The 21,059-nt window shown below is 46.1% G+C and overlaps 1 protein-coding gene across 2 annotated transcripts; it reads left to right on the top strand.

The window, feature by feature from the left end:
- The first annotated feature begins 10,156 nt into the window (after positions 1 to 10,156).
- LOC121968494 (ribonuclease 3-like protein 2) lies at positions 10,157 to 11,682 on the top strand. Of its 2 annotated transcripts, XM_042518836.1 has the most exons (4): positions 10,158 to 10,565; positions 10,644 to 10,808; positions 10,891 to 11,216; positions 11,316 to 11,682. In XM_042518836.1, exons 1-4 carry the CDS (start codon positions 10,257 to 10,259, stop codon positions 11,500 to 11,502), a joined length of 987 nt encoding a protein of 328 aa, XP_042374770.1. In that variant the 5' UTR covers positions 10,158 to 10,256; the 3' UTR covers positions 11,503 to 11,682. The 2 variants fall into 2 exon arrangements, with proteins under 2 accessions (XP_042374769.1, XP_042374770.1); XM_042518835.1 differs by having other exon boundaries at positions 10,157 to 10,808.
- The last annotated feature ends 9,377 nt before the right edge of the window (positions 11,683 to 21,059 follow it).

Here is a 21,059-nt window from a genome sequence, read left to right on the forward strand (position 1 = left end):
TCCGGCGTTGGTCCTCCGACGCTCAAGTCAGTCACCAAAAAGAGAAAAAAAACGGAGCAACAGCAAACATAGGTGTGAAAAGTGAAAAACACGTACCTCTGTCGGTACATGAACCTCCCTTTAAATAGCGCCCAGTGGGAGACGTGCACGCTCCTCGAGGCATGGACACAGTCTCTAATTTGTACTATGAAATAACCTGTTAGGAAAGTCTGGTGATACGGTTGGGGCTGAGGGGCATAGAGGAAGTTAAAGGAAAGAAGAGGGACAAAGTGGTCTTTTCATTGGGGAGGGTTTTAAGGTGGGAGGAGGTTATTGTTGGGGGGGGGGGCGGGTTTTTCGTGGAAGGATTCCGCCGCCTACAGCCGAACCGGATCTTCTCCTTCCTTACAGGCACTTCGCCGACGCCGACGCCAGACACCGGCCTCTGACCGCTCCCCTCCTCATCACCGGCACTCCCCTACTCTCCTCCTCCTCGCTGCTCCGCCACCGGACCAACCAACCGACGCCGCTCCACTATTTCTCCTCTTCGCGCCGTCACCGACCTTCCTCCTTCGCTGCTACCTTCGAACGCCGGCCATTGCTCTCTCTCGCTGCCAGCTTCGAGCAACACCAGTGACTACTGCCTTTCCTCTTCTTCCTCCTCGCGATGCCGCCGCCGGCCACTGCTCCCTCGCCTTCTCTCTCGCTCTCAAGTCTCTCCCCCTCCCCTTCGCGCCTCAACCCACAGGATTGACTCGCCGGAGCAGGAGCAACAACGGAGCCGCCCCTCTCTCTCTCTCCTTCCTCTCGTCGACAGCATTCCCGCCTCCTCTCCTCCCGCCGGAGTCGCCCGCGAGCAGTCCCTCTTTCTCCCGCTCGACGCACCAGCAACCTCCTCTTCCTCTCTCCCGCAACCAACACTGCTGCCGGTAATATGTTCTCCTAGCGACGCCAGCCGCAGTCCCTCTGCTGCTTCCTCTCCTACGCGCGCAGTTGGCCTTCGTCGGCACAGCGTTGCCGCTGCATACTCGTCCATTTCGCAGCCCCCTATGCTTCTGGTCGGCGCCATCCACAGCCGGCCAGCACTGTCTCCGGCAGTTGGTGATGTCCTCCGAGCCGTCTTCATCAGTGTGTGTCTATCTGATCCATACGGTCTAGCATTCCGCGCAGTTCCTTTCGTTCAAATTGTCTCCGGCCTTCGTGTCGTTACTGTGTTTAGGTCTTCGCGCCTATCTGCCTTGTGTCTCGTGCTCCAGTTTATGTGTTGATCTTGTCTGTGTGTCGTGTCTCGGCTTGCGTGCCGATTTCATGTCTCGGCCTGCGTGCCGCTATCGTGTCCGGGCCTACGAGTCAACCGCGTGTCCCGGTTCATGTGCTGATTTAGTGTTCCGGTCTTCGTGCCGATCTTGTTTCCCGGCCTGCGCGCCGAGCCCGTGTCCCGGCCTGTGTGCCGATTTCGTTTCCTGACCTGCGTGCCGACCTAGTGTCCTAGTCTGTGTGCTGACCTCGTGTCTCGGCCTGCGTGCCAATCCAGTGTACTCGTTTGTGTGCTTGTCTTGTTTCCCGGCCTGCGTGCCGACCCAGTGCCCTGGTCTGTGGGCTGATCCCGTGTCCCCGCTTGCGAGCCAGTGTCTAATCTCGATCTACAGGTCGTCTTTCGAGCCCGTGCCGCGTTCAGCTCTTCGTCGTCAGATCCAGCTCTCCAGCCTGATCGGAGTCATTTGCTCTTCCGGGTCGCGACAACTCGGGCCGCGTCCCATCCGAGGGCGCCCCCTGGGCCAGGGTACGTTTTTCGTACTCACCCGTTTATTTATTTCATTATTATATTATTAGCCGAGTACTCATATATTCGTTGGATTTGCCTCAAGCATCGAGGTACCGGGGGCCGGGCCAACCCGATCACCGACTGCAGATAGCGTTGACCAGAGGACTTTTGAAGACTTGGTCAACACGGGAGCTATCTCAGCACACCCCCCCTCCAGGACGTTGCGACTCCAGTCAACATTCTCGCCACCTCCCCCGACGGTCCGTCTGACTCAGCTTCCGGACGGGATAAAATTTGGCGCCGTCTGTGGGAACACATGCACCTGTTCTGGAACGTGAAGATGGATGACGTCAAGAGGTTCTCTGTCATTATCACAATCCCGGAGGATCTCGACGAACATATTATCTTCTATCCTCACTCCACCGATATTCGGGAGTTGAGGGATTGAGTGGAGCTTCAGCTGGCCGACAGGTTAGTTTTCTCATTATGTTTTTTCCTTGACTCCACGGGTATTTGGGAGTCAAGTGATCGAGATAAACCCTTAGTCGGTTAGCACGACTCTCCGACCAGGTACGATTACCAGCTCTGCTCTCTCTTTTATACTGTTATAGGAGCTGCTAAAGCTCCCTGATAGCAGAGTAAGATCCTAGTTCCTTGATCAAAGACTAGAGCCTTTGATTTTTGATCGGACACTAGGGGCCCATCTCCCCACTCATACACTAGGGGCCCAGCTCCCCACTCAAACACTAGGGTCCCAGCCCCCCGCTGATATACTAGGGACATAGCTCCCCGATTATTGACCCGCGGTACCACTTTCCGTCCGATCAGGATCTAGGGGTCTCACTCTTTGACTACATGCTAGGAGCCTTTTTCTCCGATCAGGGACTAGGGATCCAACTCCCCGATCAGGTATGTTATAGGCTCTGCACCCTTTATCAGGAGGCTCTGCATCCTCTTACCATTACAGGCCCTGCACCCTTCACCATGAGGCTCTGCATCCTCTTACTGTTATAGGCGTTTCACCTTATTGCTATTATATGCTCTGTATTCTCCACCTGTTTTGCATCTTCTTATGTATACAGGCTCGGCTTCCTTCACCCACGGGGCTATGCTTGCCTTTACTTTTATGAACTCTGCTCCCCTATATTGCCATGGGTTTCATTCTCTTTGGCGGTCAGGGCTCATATTATCATCTTCTCCCCTCGCTCCACGGGCATTCGGGAGTTGAGGGATCGAGACAAATCCGCAGTCAGTTGGCACCACACCGCTATCAGGTATGACATAAGCTTTATTTCCTCATGCTGCTACATGCTTCGCTTTTACTAGCTTCAAGGCTTATCCTTCCCCGTTCGAGGGTGAGCGGTTTTCACTAGTCTCAGGCCAGCTTATCGGATTTCATATCTCTCCCGTTCGGGGGTGAGCGGTTTTCACTGGTCTCAGACCAGCTTATCGGATTTCATATCTCCCCCGTTCGGGGGTGAGCGGTTTTCACTAGTCTCAGACCAGCTTATCGGATTTCATATCTCCCCCGTTCGGGTTGAGCGGTTTTCACTGGTCTCAGACCAACTTATTGGATTTCTTATCTCCCCCGTTCAAGGTCGGGTTTTCGCCACCGGTCTCAGACCGTAGTACATCATCATTTACCTCCCCCATTCAAGGTCGAGACATCGCCACCGGTCTCAGACTCACCCAATGACCTTTCAGGTCGGCTCCCATGCGAGAATCAAAAGTGAGCCCTGTGCCCACGCCCAACGACCTTTCAGGTCGGTAGCCCCAGACTCTCGCCTCAGTGCGAGTTATAAGTGAGCTCTGCTCTCACGCCCAACGACCTTTCAGGTCGTCTCCCATGCGAGAATCAAAAGTGAGCCCTGTGCTCATGCCCAACGACCTTTTAGGTCGGTTATCCCAGACTCTCGCCTCAGTGCGAGTTATAAGTGAGCTCTGCTCTCACGCCCAACGACCTTTCAGGTCGGCTCCCATGCGAGAATCAAAAGTGAGCCCTGTGCCCACACCCAACGACCTTTCAGGTCGGTAGCCCCAGACTCTCGCCTCAGTGCGAGTTATAAGTCAGCTCTGCCCTCACGTCCAACGACCTTTCAGGTCGGCTCCCATGCGAGAATTAAAAGTGAGCTCTGTTCTCATGCCCAACGACCTTTCAGGTCGGTACCCCCAGACTCTCGCCTCAGTGCGAGTTATAAGTGAGCTCTGCCCTCATGCCCAACGACCTTTTAGGTCGGCTCCCATGCGAGAATTAAAAGTGAGCTCTGTTCTCACGCCCAACGACCTTTCAGGTCGGTAGTCCCAGACTTATGACGGTCAGGCCTCAGATTATTCTCTTCTCTCCTTGCTCCACGGGTATTCGGGAGTTGAGGGATCGATTCGGATCCTCAGTCGGTTGGCAGCACTTTGTGATCAGGTATGATAAAGGTTCTATCCCTTTATATTGCTACAGGTTTCGCTGATATGGGCTTCCAGGCTTATCCTCTCCCATTCGGGGTTGAGCTATTACCACCGGTCTCGGATCAGAGTATTACCCCCGGTCTTGGATCAGAGTATCACTAACGATCTCTCGGTCAGGCGATCAGACTAATTCCCATTGTCTTCCAGACTAATCCCTGGTCGGCCTTTCAGACAAATTCCTTGTCGGGCTTATAAATCAAGTCCTGGTCAGACCTTCAGATCAATTCCTGGTCAGGCCTCCAAACTGCTTCTTTGTCAGGCCCTCATATTGTTTCTAGGTCAGACCTTCAGATCAAGGCTGGGTCAGACCTCCAAATTGCTTCTTTGTCAGGTCTGTAGATTGTTTCTGGGTCAAGTCTCTAGATCGAGTATTGGTTAGGCCTCCAGAGCACCTCCCGGTCAGGGTCCTTGACTCTCGCCCCGGTACGAGTTATAAGTGAACTATGCTCTCACGCCTCCAGACTCTCGCCCCAGTGCGAGTTATAAGTGAGTTCTGCTCTCACACCCAACGACCTTTCGGTCGGCACTCATTGCTCTGCTCGCAGCTTTGCCTGACACTCACTGCACTCGCTCTGCTCACTTGCCGCTCTGCCCGGCACCCATTATACTCACTCTGCTCGCTGCTCTACACGACACTCGGCTCCCACGTTCCGCTCATCGCTGTTGCTCCGTCGGCATTCATCGCTTCACTCGTCGCTCTGCTCGGCACTTATCATTCGCGTGTCACTGTTGCCTGGTCGGCGCTCTGCTCGACGCTTATTACTTGCGTTTCACTGTTGCTCGATCGGCATGCATCGCTTTACTCGCCGCTCTGTCCGGCACTCAGCTCTCACGTTCCGATCACTGCGGTTGCTCGGTCGGCATTCATCGCTTCACTCGTCGCTCTGCTCGGCACTTATCATTCGCGTATCGCTGTTGCCTGGTCGGCGCTAATTACTCACGTTTCACTGTTGCTCGAGCGGCATGCATCGCTTTACTTGCCGCTCTGCCTAATCCTCGCCATTCACATTTCGCTCATTGCTGTGCTCGGCCGTTTGCTCGATCACTCGCTGGTACCACTCAGCTAATCGCTTTATGCTGACTGGCCTATCGCTTAAGTGCTCGCTTGATCGGCATTCGCTCGGCAGCTCGCTCATATCGCTCGGCTACTCGCTCGATATGTCTTTTGTCTCTCGACCAGTGCTTATTCCTTTCATTGCTCTATCGGGTACTCGTCGTCTCCAGTTACTCGTTCGACGTTATATGACCGACCCGCGATATGACTCTGTGTTCAGTGGTGATTCTTTATTTTAGTTGGATGGGTCTAGTCAGTCGGACTTGCGCCTCCTTCGACTAGACTTGAGGGGGAGGCTTGTGATACGGTTGGGGTTGAGGGGCATAGAGGAAGTTAAAGGAAAGAAGAGGGACAAAGTGGTCTTTTCATTGGGGAGGGTTTTAAGGTGGGAGGAGGTTACTGTGGAGGGGGGGTTGGTTTTTCGTGGAAGGATTCTGCCGCCTCCAGCCGAACCGGATCTTCTCCTTCCTCACAGGCACTTCGCCGGCGCCGACGCCGACGCCGGACACCGGCCTCTGACCGCTCCCCTCCTCATCACCGGCACTCCCCTACTCTCCTCCTCCTCACTGCTCCGCCACCGGACCAACCAACCGACGCCGCTCCACTATTTCTCCTCTCCGCGCCGTCACCGACCTTCCTCCTTCGCCGCTACCTTCGAACGCCGACCACTGCTCTCTCTCGCTGCCAGCTTCGAGCAACACCAGTGACTACTGCCTCTCCTCTTTTTCCTCCTCGCGATGCCACCGCCGACCACTGCTCCCTCGCCTTCTCTCTCGCTCTCAAGTCTCTCCCCTCCCCTTCGCACCTCAACCCACAGGATTGACTCGCCGGAGCAGGAGCAGCAGCGGAGCCGCCCCTCTCTCTCTCTCCTTCCTCTCGTCGACAGCATTCCCGCCTCCTCTCCTCCCGCCGGAGTCACCCGCGAGCAGTCCCTCTTTCTCCCGCTCGACGCACCAGCAACCTCCTCTTCCTCTCTCCCGCAACCAACACTGCTGCCGGTCATATGTTCTCCTAGCGACGCCAGCCGCAGCCCCTCTGCTGCTTCCTCTCCTACGCGCGCAGTTGGCCGTCGTCGGCACAGCGTTGCCGCTGCAGACTCGTCCATTTCGCAGCCCCCTATGCTGCTGGTCGGCGCCATCCACAGCCGGCCAGCACTGTCTCCGGCGGTTGGTGATGTCCTCCGAGCCGTCTTCATCAGTGCGTGTCTATCTGATCCATACGGTCCAGCATTCCACGCAGTTCCTTTCGTTCAGATTGTCTCCGGCCTTCGTGTCGTTACTGTGTTTAGGTCTTCGCGCCTATCTGCCTTGTGTCTCATGCTCCAGTTTATGTGTTGATCTTGTTTGTGTGTCGTGTCTCGGCTTGCGTGTCGATTTCATGTCTCGGCCTACGTGCCGCTATCGTGTCCGGGCTTACGAGTCAACCGCGTGTCCCGGTTCATGTGCTGATTTAGTGTTCCGGTCTGCGTGCCGGTCTTGTTTCTCGGCCTGCGCGCCGAGCCTGTGTCCCGGCCTGTGTGCCGATTTCTTTTCCTGACCTGCGTGCCGACCCAGTGTCCTGGTCTGTGTGCTGATCTCGTGTCTCGGCCTACGTGCCGATCCAGTGTACTCGTCTGTGTGCTTGTCTTGTATCCCGGCCTGCGTGCCGACCCAGTGCCCTGGTCTGTGGGCTGATCCCGTGTCCCGGCCTGCGAGCCGGTGTCTAATCTCGATCTACAGGTCGTCTTTCGAGCCCGTGCCGCGTTCAGCTCTTCGTCGTCAGATCCAGCTCTCCAGCCTGATCGGAGTCATTTGCTCTTCCGGGTCGCGACAACTCAAGCCGCGTCCCATCCGAGGGCGCCCCCCTGGGCCAGGGTACGTTTTTCGTACACACCCGTTTATTTATTTCATTATTATATTATTAGCCGGGTACTCATATATTCGTTGGATCTGCCTCGAGCATCGAGGTACCGAGGGCCGGGCCAACCCGGTCACCGACTGCAGATAGTGTTGACCAGAGGACTTTTGAAGACTTGGTCAACACGAGAGCAATCTCAGCACACTCCCCCTCCGGGACGTCGCGACTCCAGTCAACATTCTCGCCACCTCCCCCGACGGTCCGTCTGACTCAGCTTCCGGACGGGATAATCTGGCATCATACCTTAACGTTGCATATTCCTGACAAGATAGTAAAAGTTTCCATCGTATGATTCGTCTATTGACCATGCATTGTGTGAGCGATACTATCTCCCAGAAGGATATTAAGAGATACATCAATAATCTCTCTGCTCTCCCGAGTGGGATAGCCGCTCGGTTGGAAACTCCTCCACCCGGTCGAACTCGGCTGCTCTTCCCTATACGATGACTCAACTCGGTAGCTTGTTTCCGTCAGACCGGACTAACGCTTCCGTCGTCCCAATATTTCTCTGCTCCGTGATGAGCATATGATGATCTTGATTGTATAGACATTTTGTTTGGACTAACCCTTTGCCAGTTGGGCAGTTCATGGCCAATCGACCACTGCAAGAGAGCTCAGCTACCCCCCCCCCCCTTGGCGAGTCTATTGATTCTCTAGCGTTGACCTTCTTAACTTTGATTTCTATATCGAGTGCTATCTTCATCCTTTTAACTTTGATTTCTATATCGAGTGCTATCTTCATCCTTTAATCCGTACTTAGTGGACTCTCCTTATCGTCGTATCGCCAATGAAAATTAAGTGGATTGATTGCACGTAGCTTTGGTAAAAACATGCAGCAGATTGAGCTCAATGAACTTAATTGTGTTTGATTGTTTGGTGATGTAGATTAAGGAGGTTGAAGAGCTAGAGACATAATAATTTAAAGAGTTTACAAAAGAGAACTTAATCTTGGGGATTTTATCTTTGTGCAAAAAATCAAAATTATGCTGATTGCAAACAAAGCGGAAGTGGAACTCTCCAAAGTTCGGTCCATTGGATAATCAATCTTAGTCAACTATGGAGTTAGCTGAATATAATATTGGCATCAGACAAATAGCGAAGAATTAAAAAGAAGAGAAATTGATTGTTTACAATTTTTTTTTTAAAAAAATAGAGGATGTTGTCAAATAATTAGTATTTATATAGACTCTAAATGTTAAGATTATAAAAGAAAAAAAAATTAATATATAAACCTCAATTTCTATTTGGTAAAGAAAAAAATTCTATTAGAAAATAAAAATTCATAACATAAAAAAATTATCAAAACATGACACTTATGTAGAAATACTAAAAAGATTTAAAAAATACTCAAAATATTATAAAAATAGGAATTACTAAAAATAGCAAAAATCTTGGAGGCTCCAATAAAAATCTAAATAATATTTTTTGAGCCCAAAACTTGACAGTTATGAGTTTCTTGTAATAAACGTAAATCATTAAATTTTTTACATGTATGCACTGACACACGTTGAATCCAATTCTTGAGTCAAAAATTATAATTCTCTGAAATTAAAAGGATCATATTGAATTGGTCCTTCATCAAATATTTAATATTTACAATAAACTACTTACTATAATTCAAGTAGATTGGGAACTTGAATACTCAACTTTAAAATATTGTTGATGTTGATCCTTCATTCAGTAGGATTAGGATGAAAACCTTACAAGTTACATCCAATATAATACTCTTTGATGACTGATCTCCAGTATTATTAAATAGTTGTGATTGATAATATGGGAAGATAAAGTCTAAACTAAAGTGCAATGAAAACACCAGATTTTTAAAATATAGGTTGGAACTTATAGTGAGACTCATAATTGAATTCCAAAAGATAAATTGAAGCAGAATCTTGCACCGTACAACGTGTAGCGATGGAGGAACCTCTAGAGCAATATCACAATGATCATGAAAGTAATATATATATATATATATATATATATATATATATGGACAGATATTTATATAAGTATTTATTTTAATAAATTTTGAAATTAATTTTTAGCCGATATAAAATATTGTATTAAGTGTCTAACCTCCCTTTTATAAAGGATCCTTTATAATTTATATATTTATGAAATTGATGATACTTAACCGTTTAAAATAAACTATATCACTTCATATTTTAACGAAAGTAATATATATCTCATGAACTTATTGGTTTACCCTGGATCTTTATTTCAAAAAAGTAGATCCGTTACTTTAGCGGTCCCCTTAGTGCCGGCTCCACGGATATGGAGGGAGGTTCATGTAGGTACACAGGCCATAGGCGCATGGCGGGATAAATCCCAAGTCGTCAGTTCCTGAGAATCGACCCTTGGCCATTACGTCGAAGATATCATGTGTCCACCATCTACGTTACGTCCTGGGAACACTCTGGATCTTTATTTCAAAGATCTGATTAGTAGTGTTATGCTAAATTTAATTAATATTTTAATTATTAGTTGGGTTTTGAGTTATTAATATTTTTTTAATATAATAATGATTTGCCAAAATAAATGAACTAATATAACTTGCCCCGATTGGAAAGTACTCCACCCATACGCTTTGGGCTCTTGATATTTATAGAATGTAACAAAAAAAAAAAATAGAATAAAATTAAGATTATTAAATTATAAAGAAAAGATCCCATTATTTTGAGGAGGAGGGTCTTCGTGGAAATCGATTTACCTTTTTAAAGAAATCGATTAACAGATTTTATCGGGAACTCTTTGATTAATCTTAAAATTTGAAAAAATTTAAAGTTAATTTAGAGGATTAAGTAGGGTGAATAAAAATTTAATTAAATATAACTAAGAGTTAAAAAATTTAACTCAATTATTTTAGAATTTTGATTTTCGAAAAAATTAATTTATATTTTATTAATCCAGTTGGTTGATTTTTATTAAGAAATTAGATTTTTTTTTTTTATTAATAGAATCTCGAGTCCTATGACCAAGCCGACAATATATTTGGATCTCCAAAATTCAGCAATAAATTCTAGACAGAATCTTGTTGCACGCCTAAATTTGTTGCCATTGCCATTGCCATTGCCATTGCCATTGCCACGGAGATCGAGGTGTTCAATGGAGGTGGAGGCGATCGAGCGCCTTCTTGGCGGTTACAAGTTCAAGGACCGCTTGCTTCTGGAGGAGGCCTTCACCCACTCCTCCGTCGAGGGCCAGCCCTCGTACCAGCGTCTCGAGTTCGTCGGCGACGCCGCCCTCGGCCTCGCCGTCACCAATTTCGTCTTCCTCACCAACCCCACCCTCGGCCCTGGGCACCTAACGCTCCTCCGCTCCGCCAACATCTCCACCGAGAAGCTCGCCCGCGCCGCCGTCCGCCACGGCCTCTATAGCTTCCTCCGCCACAACTCCACGACCCTCGACCACGTGGTCCGTGAACGAACCCTCTGTTTCTCGGCTTTCCTTTTGGTGACGGCGCTAACCCTAATTTACTTCGTCTCCGATCAGGTGGGGGAGTTCACGGCGATGGTGATGAAGGAAGCGCCGGAGGACGCGGGGAGGTTGCAGCACGGAGGCTACATCAAGGCCCCCAAAGTGCTCGCCGACATCGTCGAGTCCTTCGCCGCCGCCGTCTACATCGACTGCCATTACAACCTCGAGACCTTCTGGAAGGTAATTAAGTAAAATCTCGAACTTGCTTCTCTCCCCTAATTCTTTTCTGCTGACGGCTTCAAAATCCAAACTCGGAAACCAGATTTTCCGGGGGTTGCTGGAACCCGTCATCACCGAGGAGACCGTGGAGGAGCAGCCGGTGGCCGCCCTCTACATGCTCTGCCAAAAGCACGGCCGAAGGCTCGACCTCAAGAACCAGACAGAGGGCTCTCTGTGCTTTGTCTCTGTTCTCGTGGACGAACAGCTCGTCTGCACGGCGTACTCGCAGAAGAAAGCAACGGCCAGGATCAACGCTGCGCGGAAGGCGCTGCCACTGTTGCCGGCTGTAGCCACCGGCGATGAAGCTGCAGGGAAGAAAGACGACAGTAGTTTATGTGACAAGAATCATTGGGCGTACCCTGCAAATAGGTCAGTAATCTATCTAACAACTGCCTGAAACCTGCAGAATTCAATCTTTCTTAGGCGAGTAGTGATCTAACGATCTAGCAACTGCCATGAGACCTGCAGGATCGTGAAGGGGGAGAGCCCTGCACATAAGAAAGAATACGTATGCTGTGTTCAGCTTGAGATAGACGATAACGTCCTTGTTAGCCTTGGGGGTCCTAAGCCGGGAGTGAAGGATTCAGACAAGTCAGCGACAATGAAGATGCTATCTGATCGGTTAATCGAGGGAGAAGAATTAAGAGGATCATGAGGGTTCTTCCAGCTGCGACGAACCATACATACATACATATATTCAGGGCTTTTGTAGGGTTTCTTCAGGGTTTTATAGGTCGACATGCAGAATAAGCGAGATAGGTATTTCAGTATAGTAACTTTAGGTGTTGATAAATGTATAAATTTATTGAAAAAAATTAATGAATTAGAGAATTTTGTTTTAGTATTGAAACATAATTTTGTGAATATGTATAGATGAGAGGTTCATGCTTGCGTGTGGGTTATATCTCAAGAATTAGAGAATCTCATATGGTAATACTTCATGTCTCAATCATCACACTACTCTGATTAGCATCATATTGTCTTAATTTTCTATCATAAAAAACTGTTAAAGATATTACCATACGGGTTGAAATCATCTAACCACAGCGCTAAAAATTTCTTCATAATCTTCACTATATTTTTGAAAAAACCGTTAAGCAACCAACCAACTTTGCTTTATTTCGGTCAATGTTGCCATCAATTTTCCCTCTTGATTTTGTACACCCATTTCCAAGAAATAGATTATACATTTGGAGGTTAGAAATAAGACTCCTAGTTTGATTTCTGTTAAGAGCATCTATTCCAGCATCCATAGCTACTCTCATTCCTCATTTCCTTTTGCTTCTTCAAACGTAGAAGATTCTTCAATCATGTATTAGAACTGCAAAGAAATAAAAATATGTGCTAATGATAATTTAATCTTTATAATGAGTTGACTTGACAATGTTCTTTGGCCTTAATTTGTGACTAGTGCCCATTAGGTGAATCATTTCATACAATTTAGTGTCTGGATTCCGCTTTGTTAGAACGTGTGCAAGATAAAGAAGGATGAATAGCTCTGATAACTTTTCTTCTTGATCTCATGCTCGTCGTTTGAATGCGTAGTGGAAATATTGATTCATACTTGATTTTGTTGAATTTTGTTTTAAAATTCAAAGCATTTTTTTTTGAAGTATTTTTAGTCCCACATTGCTAAGTGGAGAAGCTTGGAAGAGCTTATATAGGAAGCCCTTCCATCCTTGCTTAGCAATGATAAGAGGACCTACACGCATGCGCGGGCCAAGCCCAAATCGAGTGGATTTGGAGGGTTCGAGCCGGAAATCCATAAACCGGGCGTCACGTGCTCGATTAACGCGCGCAGGGGGGGTGCAAATCCCCAGCCCGTGGGCCTTGCGCTCACGGGCGGCCAGTTTGGTTTCCAGCGAAGCAGCGCTTCGGTTCTGTCCGCGTTGCGTGAGGATGCGAAACAACGCATCCGCGCGGGAGAAGAGGTACAGAAGCAAAGTGTGCGTCCCTCCTCTGCACTGCTTCAAGTGTATAAATACACTTCCTCACTTCCTTCTCAATTCACTCTAGAAAGCAAAGCATTCCTTCTCCCTTGCTTTCTACTTCTTCTTCCTTCTTTCTGAGTTCTGAGGCTTGGTTAGCGATCTGAGGTTGAGTCAAAGTGCGGCGCTCGTTTTGGAGTGCACCTACGAGCGACGCGAGCGGTTGTCGGATCTTGGGAGGATTTTGCCGGAGAGCCTCTGCACCGTGGGCGGCAATCAATTCTCTAAAGACAGTCAGCACGTCCGACGCTTCGACCGGAGATACACAATTTCTTAACCCTTACTGTTATTAGCGTTTATTGCATGCTCGTCATTTATTGGTGCAATTATAGATTACTGCATTAGTGTAATTAGTTCTATTACAGTTATTACAATTTTAGAGAATTGATTGTAGCATCAATAAACATGATGAACGATAGGGTAACGGGGTCTGATGAGGCTAGCGCCCGACCCGAAAGATTTTTCGGGCAAAACTTCAGACGTTGGCAACAACGAATGAAATTTTGGCTTACTACGCTAGGGCTATTCTCCGTTATAGAAACAGACCCTCCTTCACCCAATGAAGAGGAACCTGCCCGTAGTGCTACCTTAGAGAGGTTTAAGCAAAGGGATTATCTCTGCCATGGGAGAATCCTATCTGCCCTCTCAGACGCACTATTTGATGTGTACTGTTCAACCGCTTCAGCTAAAGAGCTGTGGAAATCTTTGGATAAAAAATACAACTCTGAAGATTCTGGTTTAGAAAAGTACACTGTGGCAAAATTCCTAAACTTCAAAATGGTTGAAGGCAAATCTGTGATAGAGCAGACACATGAATTCCAAGTCCAAATTCATGGTCTTGCTGAAGGAGATATGCCATTACCTGAAAAATTTCAGGTCTTGTCAATCATCGAAAAATTGCCTCCGAGTTGGGAAGATTTTGGCATGACTCTTAAACATCGGAGAGGTAAAATCTCTCTCGAAGATTTGATGATTGCCTTAAATATCGAAGAAGAACATCGGAAGCACATAAAATGATGATACAAGAATGCCTATGGATTTTATTCCAAAGGCGAATGTAGTAGTCTCATCTGACAAAAAGAAATTCAAAAATCAGAAAATGAAGAACAAGATGAAACCCAACCCAAAGGTTCAAAAGAAAACTGGAACTAAACCTAAGCCTTGTTGGGCATGTGGACAGGTTGGACATTATGCCAAATTCTGCCCTAAGCGAAAGGACAAGAACCAAAGCAATACGTCCAACACTAAGGCACAAGTAAATGTCGTGACTGCTAGTGACGACACCGGCGATAGGTTTGTTACCTTCAAACCCGAACTAAACTTGATCTATCAACCCAATGAATGGTTAGTTGATACAGGTGCTAATGTACACTGTTGTGCTGATCGATCTGCCTTCCTTACTTATCAGGTAATTGAAGGCACTTCCGTGACCATGGGGAACCATTCTGCAGCCAGGGTGTTTGGGATAGGACAAGTTGACCTGAGGTTCACCTCTGGAAAAGTCCTGTCACTGCATGAGGTGCATCATGTTCCAGCGGTCCGTCGGAATTTGATTAGCGGATCAAAGTTAGTTCGTGCTGGTTATGAGTTGAACTTCAAATGTAATAAAGTTGTAATATTACATTTAGGAACCTTTATTGGAAAAGGTTACCTTAATGAAGGTTTATTTAAACTCAATGTCGAAAATGCTACTTTAAATAAAACTTCTGATATTGGTTGTTCATATAACATTGAGTCTTATGATCTGTGGCATGACATGTCAATTTTAATACCGTAAAAAGGATGATGAATCTAGACATGATCCCTAAGCATGCTATAAATGATAAGAAAAAATGTGAAATTTGTGTGCAATATAAACAACCCTGTAAACCCTTCAAATCAGTTGATAGAAATTCTGATATTTTAGAATTGATTCATACTGACTGTTGTGAGTTTAACGGTGTAATAACGAGAGACCATAAAAGGTATTTCATTACCTTCATTGATGATCACTCTCGTTATTGTTATGTTTATTTGCTAAAAACCAAGGATGAAGCTTTAGATAAATTTATGATTTTTAAATCTGAAGCTGAGAATCAAATCGATAAAATTATTAAGAGGTTAAGGTCTGATAGGGGTGGAGAATTTACCTCGAACCTGTTTCAAAAATTTTGTCAAGATACAGGTATAATCCATGAGGTAACTGCTCCATATAGTCCTCAATCTAACGGTATAGCAGAACGAAAAAATCGAACCCTTGAAGATATGATTAATTCCATGTTAGGCAGTTCTGGGTTACCCAACTTTATGTGGGGGGAGGCTCTATACACTGCATGTCATGTGCTAAATAGAGTCCCAATGAAGTCAAGGGATAAAACCCCATATGAGCTTTGGAAAGGTCGAAGGACAAGTTTGAAATACCTTAAAGTGTGGGGGTGCCTTGCAAAGGTACTAGTACTTGAACACAGAAGGAAAAAACTTGGTCCAAAGACTGTAGATGGTATCTTCTTGGGTTATGCTCAAAATAGTATTGCATATAGGTTCCTGATTATTAAATCAGAAATTCCTGGAATAGATGCAAATACTATTATAGAACTTCGCGATGCTACATTTTTTGAGGATATATTTCCTATGAAGACGAGAACACCTCAATCTAGTATTTCTACTAGAAGTGAGCCTTCTTCCGTAGAGGTCCCATTATCCGTAGTGGGTACACCTTCCTCAAGTCACTCTAGACTAGATGAATCTAGTGAGTATACAGAACCGAGAAGGAGCAAGAGGCAACATGTGTCTATGGATTTAGGCCAGGACTTTATCACCTATAATATAGAAGGTGACCCTGTGATATATAGAGATGCTATGGCTTCTCCTGAAGCTAAGAACTGGAAAGAGGCCATTAAAAGTGAAATGGACTCTATTATCTCTAATGCCACTTGGGAGTTAGTAGATTTACCTCCTGGGTGTAACACTATAGGATGTAAATGGGTGTTTAAAAGAAAACTAAAACCTGATGGGTCAGTAGATAAATTCTGTAAAATACCGGAAAATAGAAAATATTAATAAGGGAATTTTCCGGAATTTTTGGAAATTTTTCGAGAATTTTTCGGAGCTCGTACGGACGAGTTAACGGGGATAAAAATGAGGCCCGGGAAAGCTTGTTTAGGCTACCCCGTTTAAGCGAGGAAATGTTTATATTTACATTTCCTTTTCTTTTATTTCTTTTTATTTTCTTTATTTCCTCTTCTTATCCCTCTCCCCGCCGAACCCGTGCGTGCCCTAACCTCCTTCCCCGATCCCGAGCGGTTTCTCCTTCTTCTTCTCCTCTGCCGCCACATCCTCTGTCCCTGCCTAAGTGCCGGCGAGCACGAGCCACCTTGCTCCGCCACATCGCCGAGACCTAGCATCTCGCGCCACCACCACAGCCGGCCACCGCGAGCCCTATCTTCGATCACCTCACATCAGAGTCGAGTTTTCCTCCATCTCGAGTGCCCTAGCCTGCTCCGACGCCACTGTCGACCCCCCGCCTTGTTCCTTGCTTGAGCAGCCGGCGATCGCAGGGATCTTCTTCGCTGTGCTCGTGCCCTAGCATCGTTGCCACCTTTGTTGTCCCGGCTCGGCACCACAATGGCATTGGGATTGCATCAGAGGAAGCTTTGGACCTGATTGGGGTACGATGTGTTTAGAATCCGGCTTGTAAGGATCTGGTCGTATATTTTTGTGATTTGCCGAGAGCCATCAGAAGACATCTAGGGGTAAGTTTGGATTTAATTTCTTGTTGTCGGATTATAGTAGCTCCACCAGAATCCTTTTGCGGGCTAGAATGTTTGCAGGTGTTGGTGATACGGATTGAGCCCAGAGATAAGTGAATTGAGGTAAGTTTGGGATTGTTGATTGTGTTAGGAAGAGATGTTTTTGAAGGTTGATTAGGATCTTACCCTAGTAGTCGTTGAGATTTTATTTAGCTATTCATTGAGTTCTAGCTAAATAAATATATGTGTATCGGTTGACGCAGGACTTTGACGCGAGACGAGCATCTCGACGTCAGATTGGACCTTTCTATATTGGAGGCGGGTACTTTGACTTATGTCTTTTGATATGCATGATAATATGTTTAACATATAACAATAATTGTGTTATCTGTTTGTTTCGGTTGGTCGCTACATGATTAGTTACATGTTTGTTTGTTTATTTATGCTGCACTGCATGATATCTACCTGATCACATATGCTTTAGGTAGTGAACCAACCACATGCTATGATATGTTCTGGATCTAGGGTTTATTTGATACCCTATTTGATTGGTGTACCTTCTATTTGATACTTCTTCCAGTGGTACACACTTGTATCTAGTTATATGGACTATGCCATGTTTTTAGTGTCATGCATCATGATTGCATGCTGTGCGATTGTCGGCTCCACTTTGGTTGAGCCCATCGCCAGTTACATGTACTGCACACACCACCCATGGATTAGTTGTATATCTGGCTGGAGTGTGGCGGTTCTGCTGTTTGGCTCCGTTGGTCAGGTGACTCAGCGTGGTAGCCGGCAGTCAGTTCCGTTCTGTTTGGCTCCGTTGGCATTTAGTGTAGCAGCGTGGTAGCCGGCAGATGGTGGACTCTGTTTGGCTCCGTTAGTCAGTTGACTCAGCGTGGTTGCCGGCAGAGATATCCTCCCCGTCATCATGTACCGGGAGATGAGAGCATTGAGCTCCCCCATTTATGATTTGGGGTCAGAGGACAGGAGTACTCCGACAGCATTCCGTCCATTCAGTCACTGTCAGGAGCAGTGATGTCCGAGTGCACGGTCACCATATGCATTTATTGCATTTTATTATTGTGATTGCTGCACTTATATGCTGCATTTGTATGGATGCATTTCAGGATTATGATTTCTTCGGTTTGACGACCTGTTACCTTTGTACCTTGATCCCGGTTAGTACAGTTATCTCCTGATTTCGTTCCAGTTGCATTTATTCCTTCTCGTATTCAGGAGACTGTACGCATGATTAGTGTTGTCTGTTATTTGTTTTATTATGCATATCAGTTGTACCTGCTGAGTGTTGGACTCACCCCGCCTCCATTGTTGATATTTTCAGGTTGAGGCTGTACAGAGCAGTTCCAGTTGCTGGCCCCCCATCTGCACGTAGAGCCAGTTCTCTACTAGTTCGTTATTTGTTTTATTTTGGCCTTTTTCTATATCAGACTTTGTTTTAGTATTGTCTTTGGATTTTTCCTATGGATATTGTATGGAGTGATACCTTTTGATGGATTTTTGATATGATATTGCCTTCCTGGACGGCAGAAGAGGTGAGTTCGTTGGATTTGAGCTTTACGAGTGTAGTGGAGTAGGGTGGATTTCGAGTCAGAGTCCTATTGTTATTGATTACTATTATTAACTGCGTGGTTGTGACAGCCAGAGGCTGAATATCTTTATAAACTGCATGGTGTTTGTTTTTATTTTTGTTATCATTCCAGCCGCCTGTGGCTGATGTATATGTGATATGTAGAAAGTTTCATATTGCCCGCCGTACAGGGGAGATGCTGCCGAAATTTCTTCGGACAGAGACTCCTTTGGGGCGTGACAAATTCAAAGCCCGCCTAGTTGCTAAGGGATTCAAACAGAAAGAAGGGATTGATTATTTTGACACTTATTCTCCTGTTACAAGAATTACTACAATCCGAGTATTAATAGCATTGGCGTCCATATATCATCTTGAGATCCATCAAATGGATGTTAAAACGGCATTCCTTAATGGAGATCTTGAAGAAGAGATATATATGGATCAACCTGAGGGATATGTAGTTTCTGGAAATGAGAACAAAGTTTGTAGATTAGTCAAATCTCTTTATGGTTTGAAGCAAGCCCCAAAGCAGTGGCACGAAAAATTTGATAGAGCTATGCTATCATTTGGCTTTGAAGTGAATGACTGATAAATGTGTGTATGCTAAAATGAAAGGTGATAATTGTATTATCTTATGTTTGTATGTAGATGATATTCTACTGTTTGGTTCTAACATTTCTATTATTAATGAGACTAAGGCCCTCTTAAGTGGTAAGTTTGATATGAAGGATATGGGTTGTGCTGATATAATTTTAGGGCTAAAGTTGACTCGTTCAACTGATGGAATAGCAATTTCTCAATCACTCTATATTGAGAGAGTATTAGAGAAATATGGCTATAGCCAAGTTAAATCTGTAGTCACACCCTATGATCCTTCAAAAACTCTCCACAAGAATAAGAGTGGTGTGGCAGTGTCTCAATTAAGATACTCACAAATAATAGGTAGTCTAATGTATTTAGCAAATTGTTCTAGACCTGATATTTCTTTTGCTATATCGAAATTGAGCAGGTTTACCAGCTGTCCGGACAGAACGCATTGGGATGCATTAGATAGAGTATTCAGATATCTGAAAGGCACTATATCCTTGGGCTTGTGGTATGGGAGATTCCCTGCAGTCCTGGAGGGATATAGTGATGCCAGTTGGATAGCTGACACTGCTGAGTGTAAAGGCGTTACTGGTTATGTCTTTACACTTGGAGGCGGTGCAGTTGCTTGGAGGTCTGTTAAACAGACAATTATAACCCGTTCTACATCTGAGGCAGAATTGTGTACTTTGGATACCACAGTAACTGGCTTAAGGGTCTTCTTTCTGAAATTCCCTTAATGATGAAGCCAATACCTTCTATTTCAGTGCACTGTGATAATCAAACAACAATAGCTCAGATTAGAAGCTCCAAGTATAACCAGAAACAGAAGAGACATGTACGAATAAGATTGAAATCTATTCGTGAGCTAGTATCTCTTGGAGTGGTGTCATTGGACTTTGTAAGTTCAAAAGACAATATTGCTGATCCACTCACTAAAGGACTTGATTCTGAGAAAATCAAGAGATCCAGTAAGGGAATGAGACTGAGGTCTGTCCTGGTTTCATCTATAGCGGCAACCCAACCTATCTGATTGGAGATCCCAAAAAGTAGGTTCAATGTGGTATAAACAAGCTATAAGGGTGAAACGTAAGCATCAAATTGATTGAGATGTAATCTCATAGTCTCTTCCCTGGATAGATGCTTGACTGCTAGTAAGGATGAGCTTAGGAGCTCTTAATGAATTCAAGGTCTTAATGACAGGATGCTTGCAGTACATCCTTGGAGAACTCACCTATGTAAGTGTAACTGTGAGGCCGCAGAGTGGGGGGTCTAGGCAACTCTCCTTAGCACTTATGAAACAAGATTCGGTGGCATGGCCGTAATGCACCAATCCAGAAGGATTCAACCGTCGCCAGTGATGAGTTGTTACCAATTAATCTTCACATATAAAAGGTTTAAGATCAAGACTCTGTTCTCTTCAAACCTATGTGAATAAGATTGGTGTACTTAGGTGAAAATTCAAACCGGAAGGTATTTTCACTGAAAGCTCATTGCAACCAAGCCTCAGAACATATCTTTGTTTTTGACTAAAATGATTTGAATTTGTGGGGGATTGTTGAATTTTGTTTTAAAATTCAAAGCATTTGTTTTTGGAGTGTTTTTAGTCCCACATTGCTAAGTGGAGAAGCTTGGAAGGGCTTATATAGGAAGTCCTTCCATCCTTGCTTAGCAATGATAAGAGGACCTACACGCATGCGCGGGCCAAGCCCAAATCGAGTGGATTTGGGGGGGTTCGAGCCGGAAATCCATAAACCAGGCGTCACGTGCGCGATTAACGCGCGCAGGGGGGGGTGCAAATCCCCAGCCCGTGGGCCTTGCGCTCACGGGCGGCCCGGTCTGTTTTTGCTGATTTGGTTCAGTCTGAACCAAACCAGTTTGGTTTCCTGTTCTGATTCGAACTTCGGTTTTGGTCCGCGTGAGGAAGCGAAGCAGCGCTTCGGTTCTGTCCGCGTTGCGTGAGGATGCGAAACAACGCATCCGCGTGGGAGAAGAGGTACAGAAGCAAAGTGTGCGTCCCTCCTCTGCACTGCTTCAAGTGTATAAATACACTTCCTCACTTCCTTCTCAATTCACTCTAGAAAGCAAAGCATTCCTTCTCCCTTGCTTTCTACTTCTTCTTCCTTCTTTCTGAGTTCTGAGGCTTGGTTAGCGATCTGAGGTTGAGTCCGAGTGCGGCGCTCGTTTTGGAGTGCACCTACGAGCGACGCGAGCGGTTGTCGGATCTTGGGAGGATTTTGCCGGAGAGCCTCTGCACCGTGGGCGGCAATCAATTCTCTAAAGACAGTTGGCACGTCCGACGCTTCGACCGGAGATACAC

This window comes from Zingiber officinale, chromosome 3B (assembly GCF_018446385.1).
Source record: "Zingiber officinale cultivar Zhangliang chromosome 3B, Zo_v1.1, whole genome shotgun sequence".
Classification (NCBI taxonomy): Eukaryota; Viridiplantae; Streptophyta; class Magnoliopsida; order Zingiberales; family Zingiberaceae; genus Zingiber; species Zingiber officinale.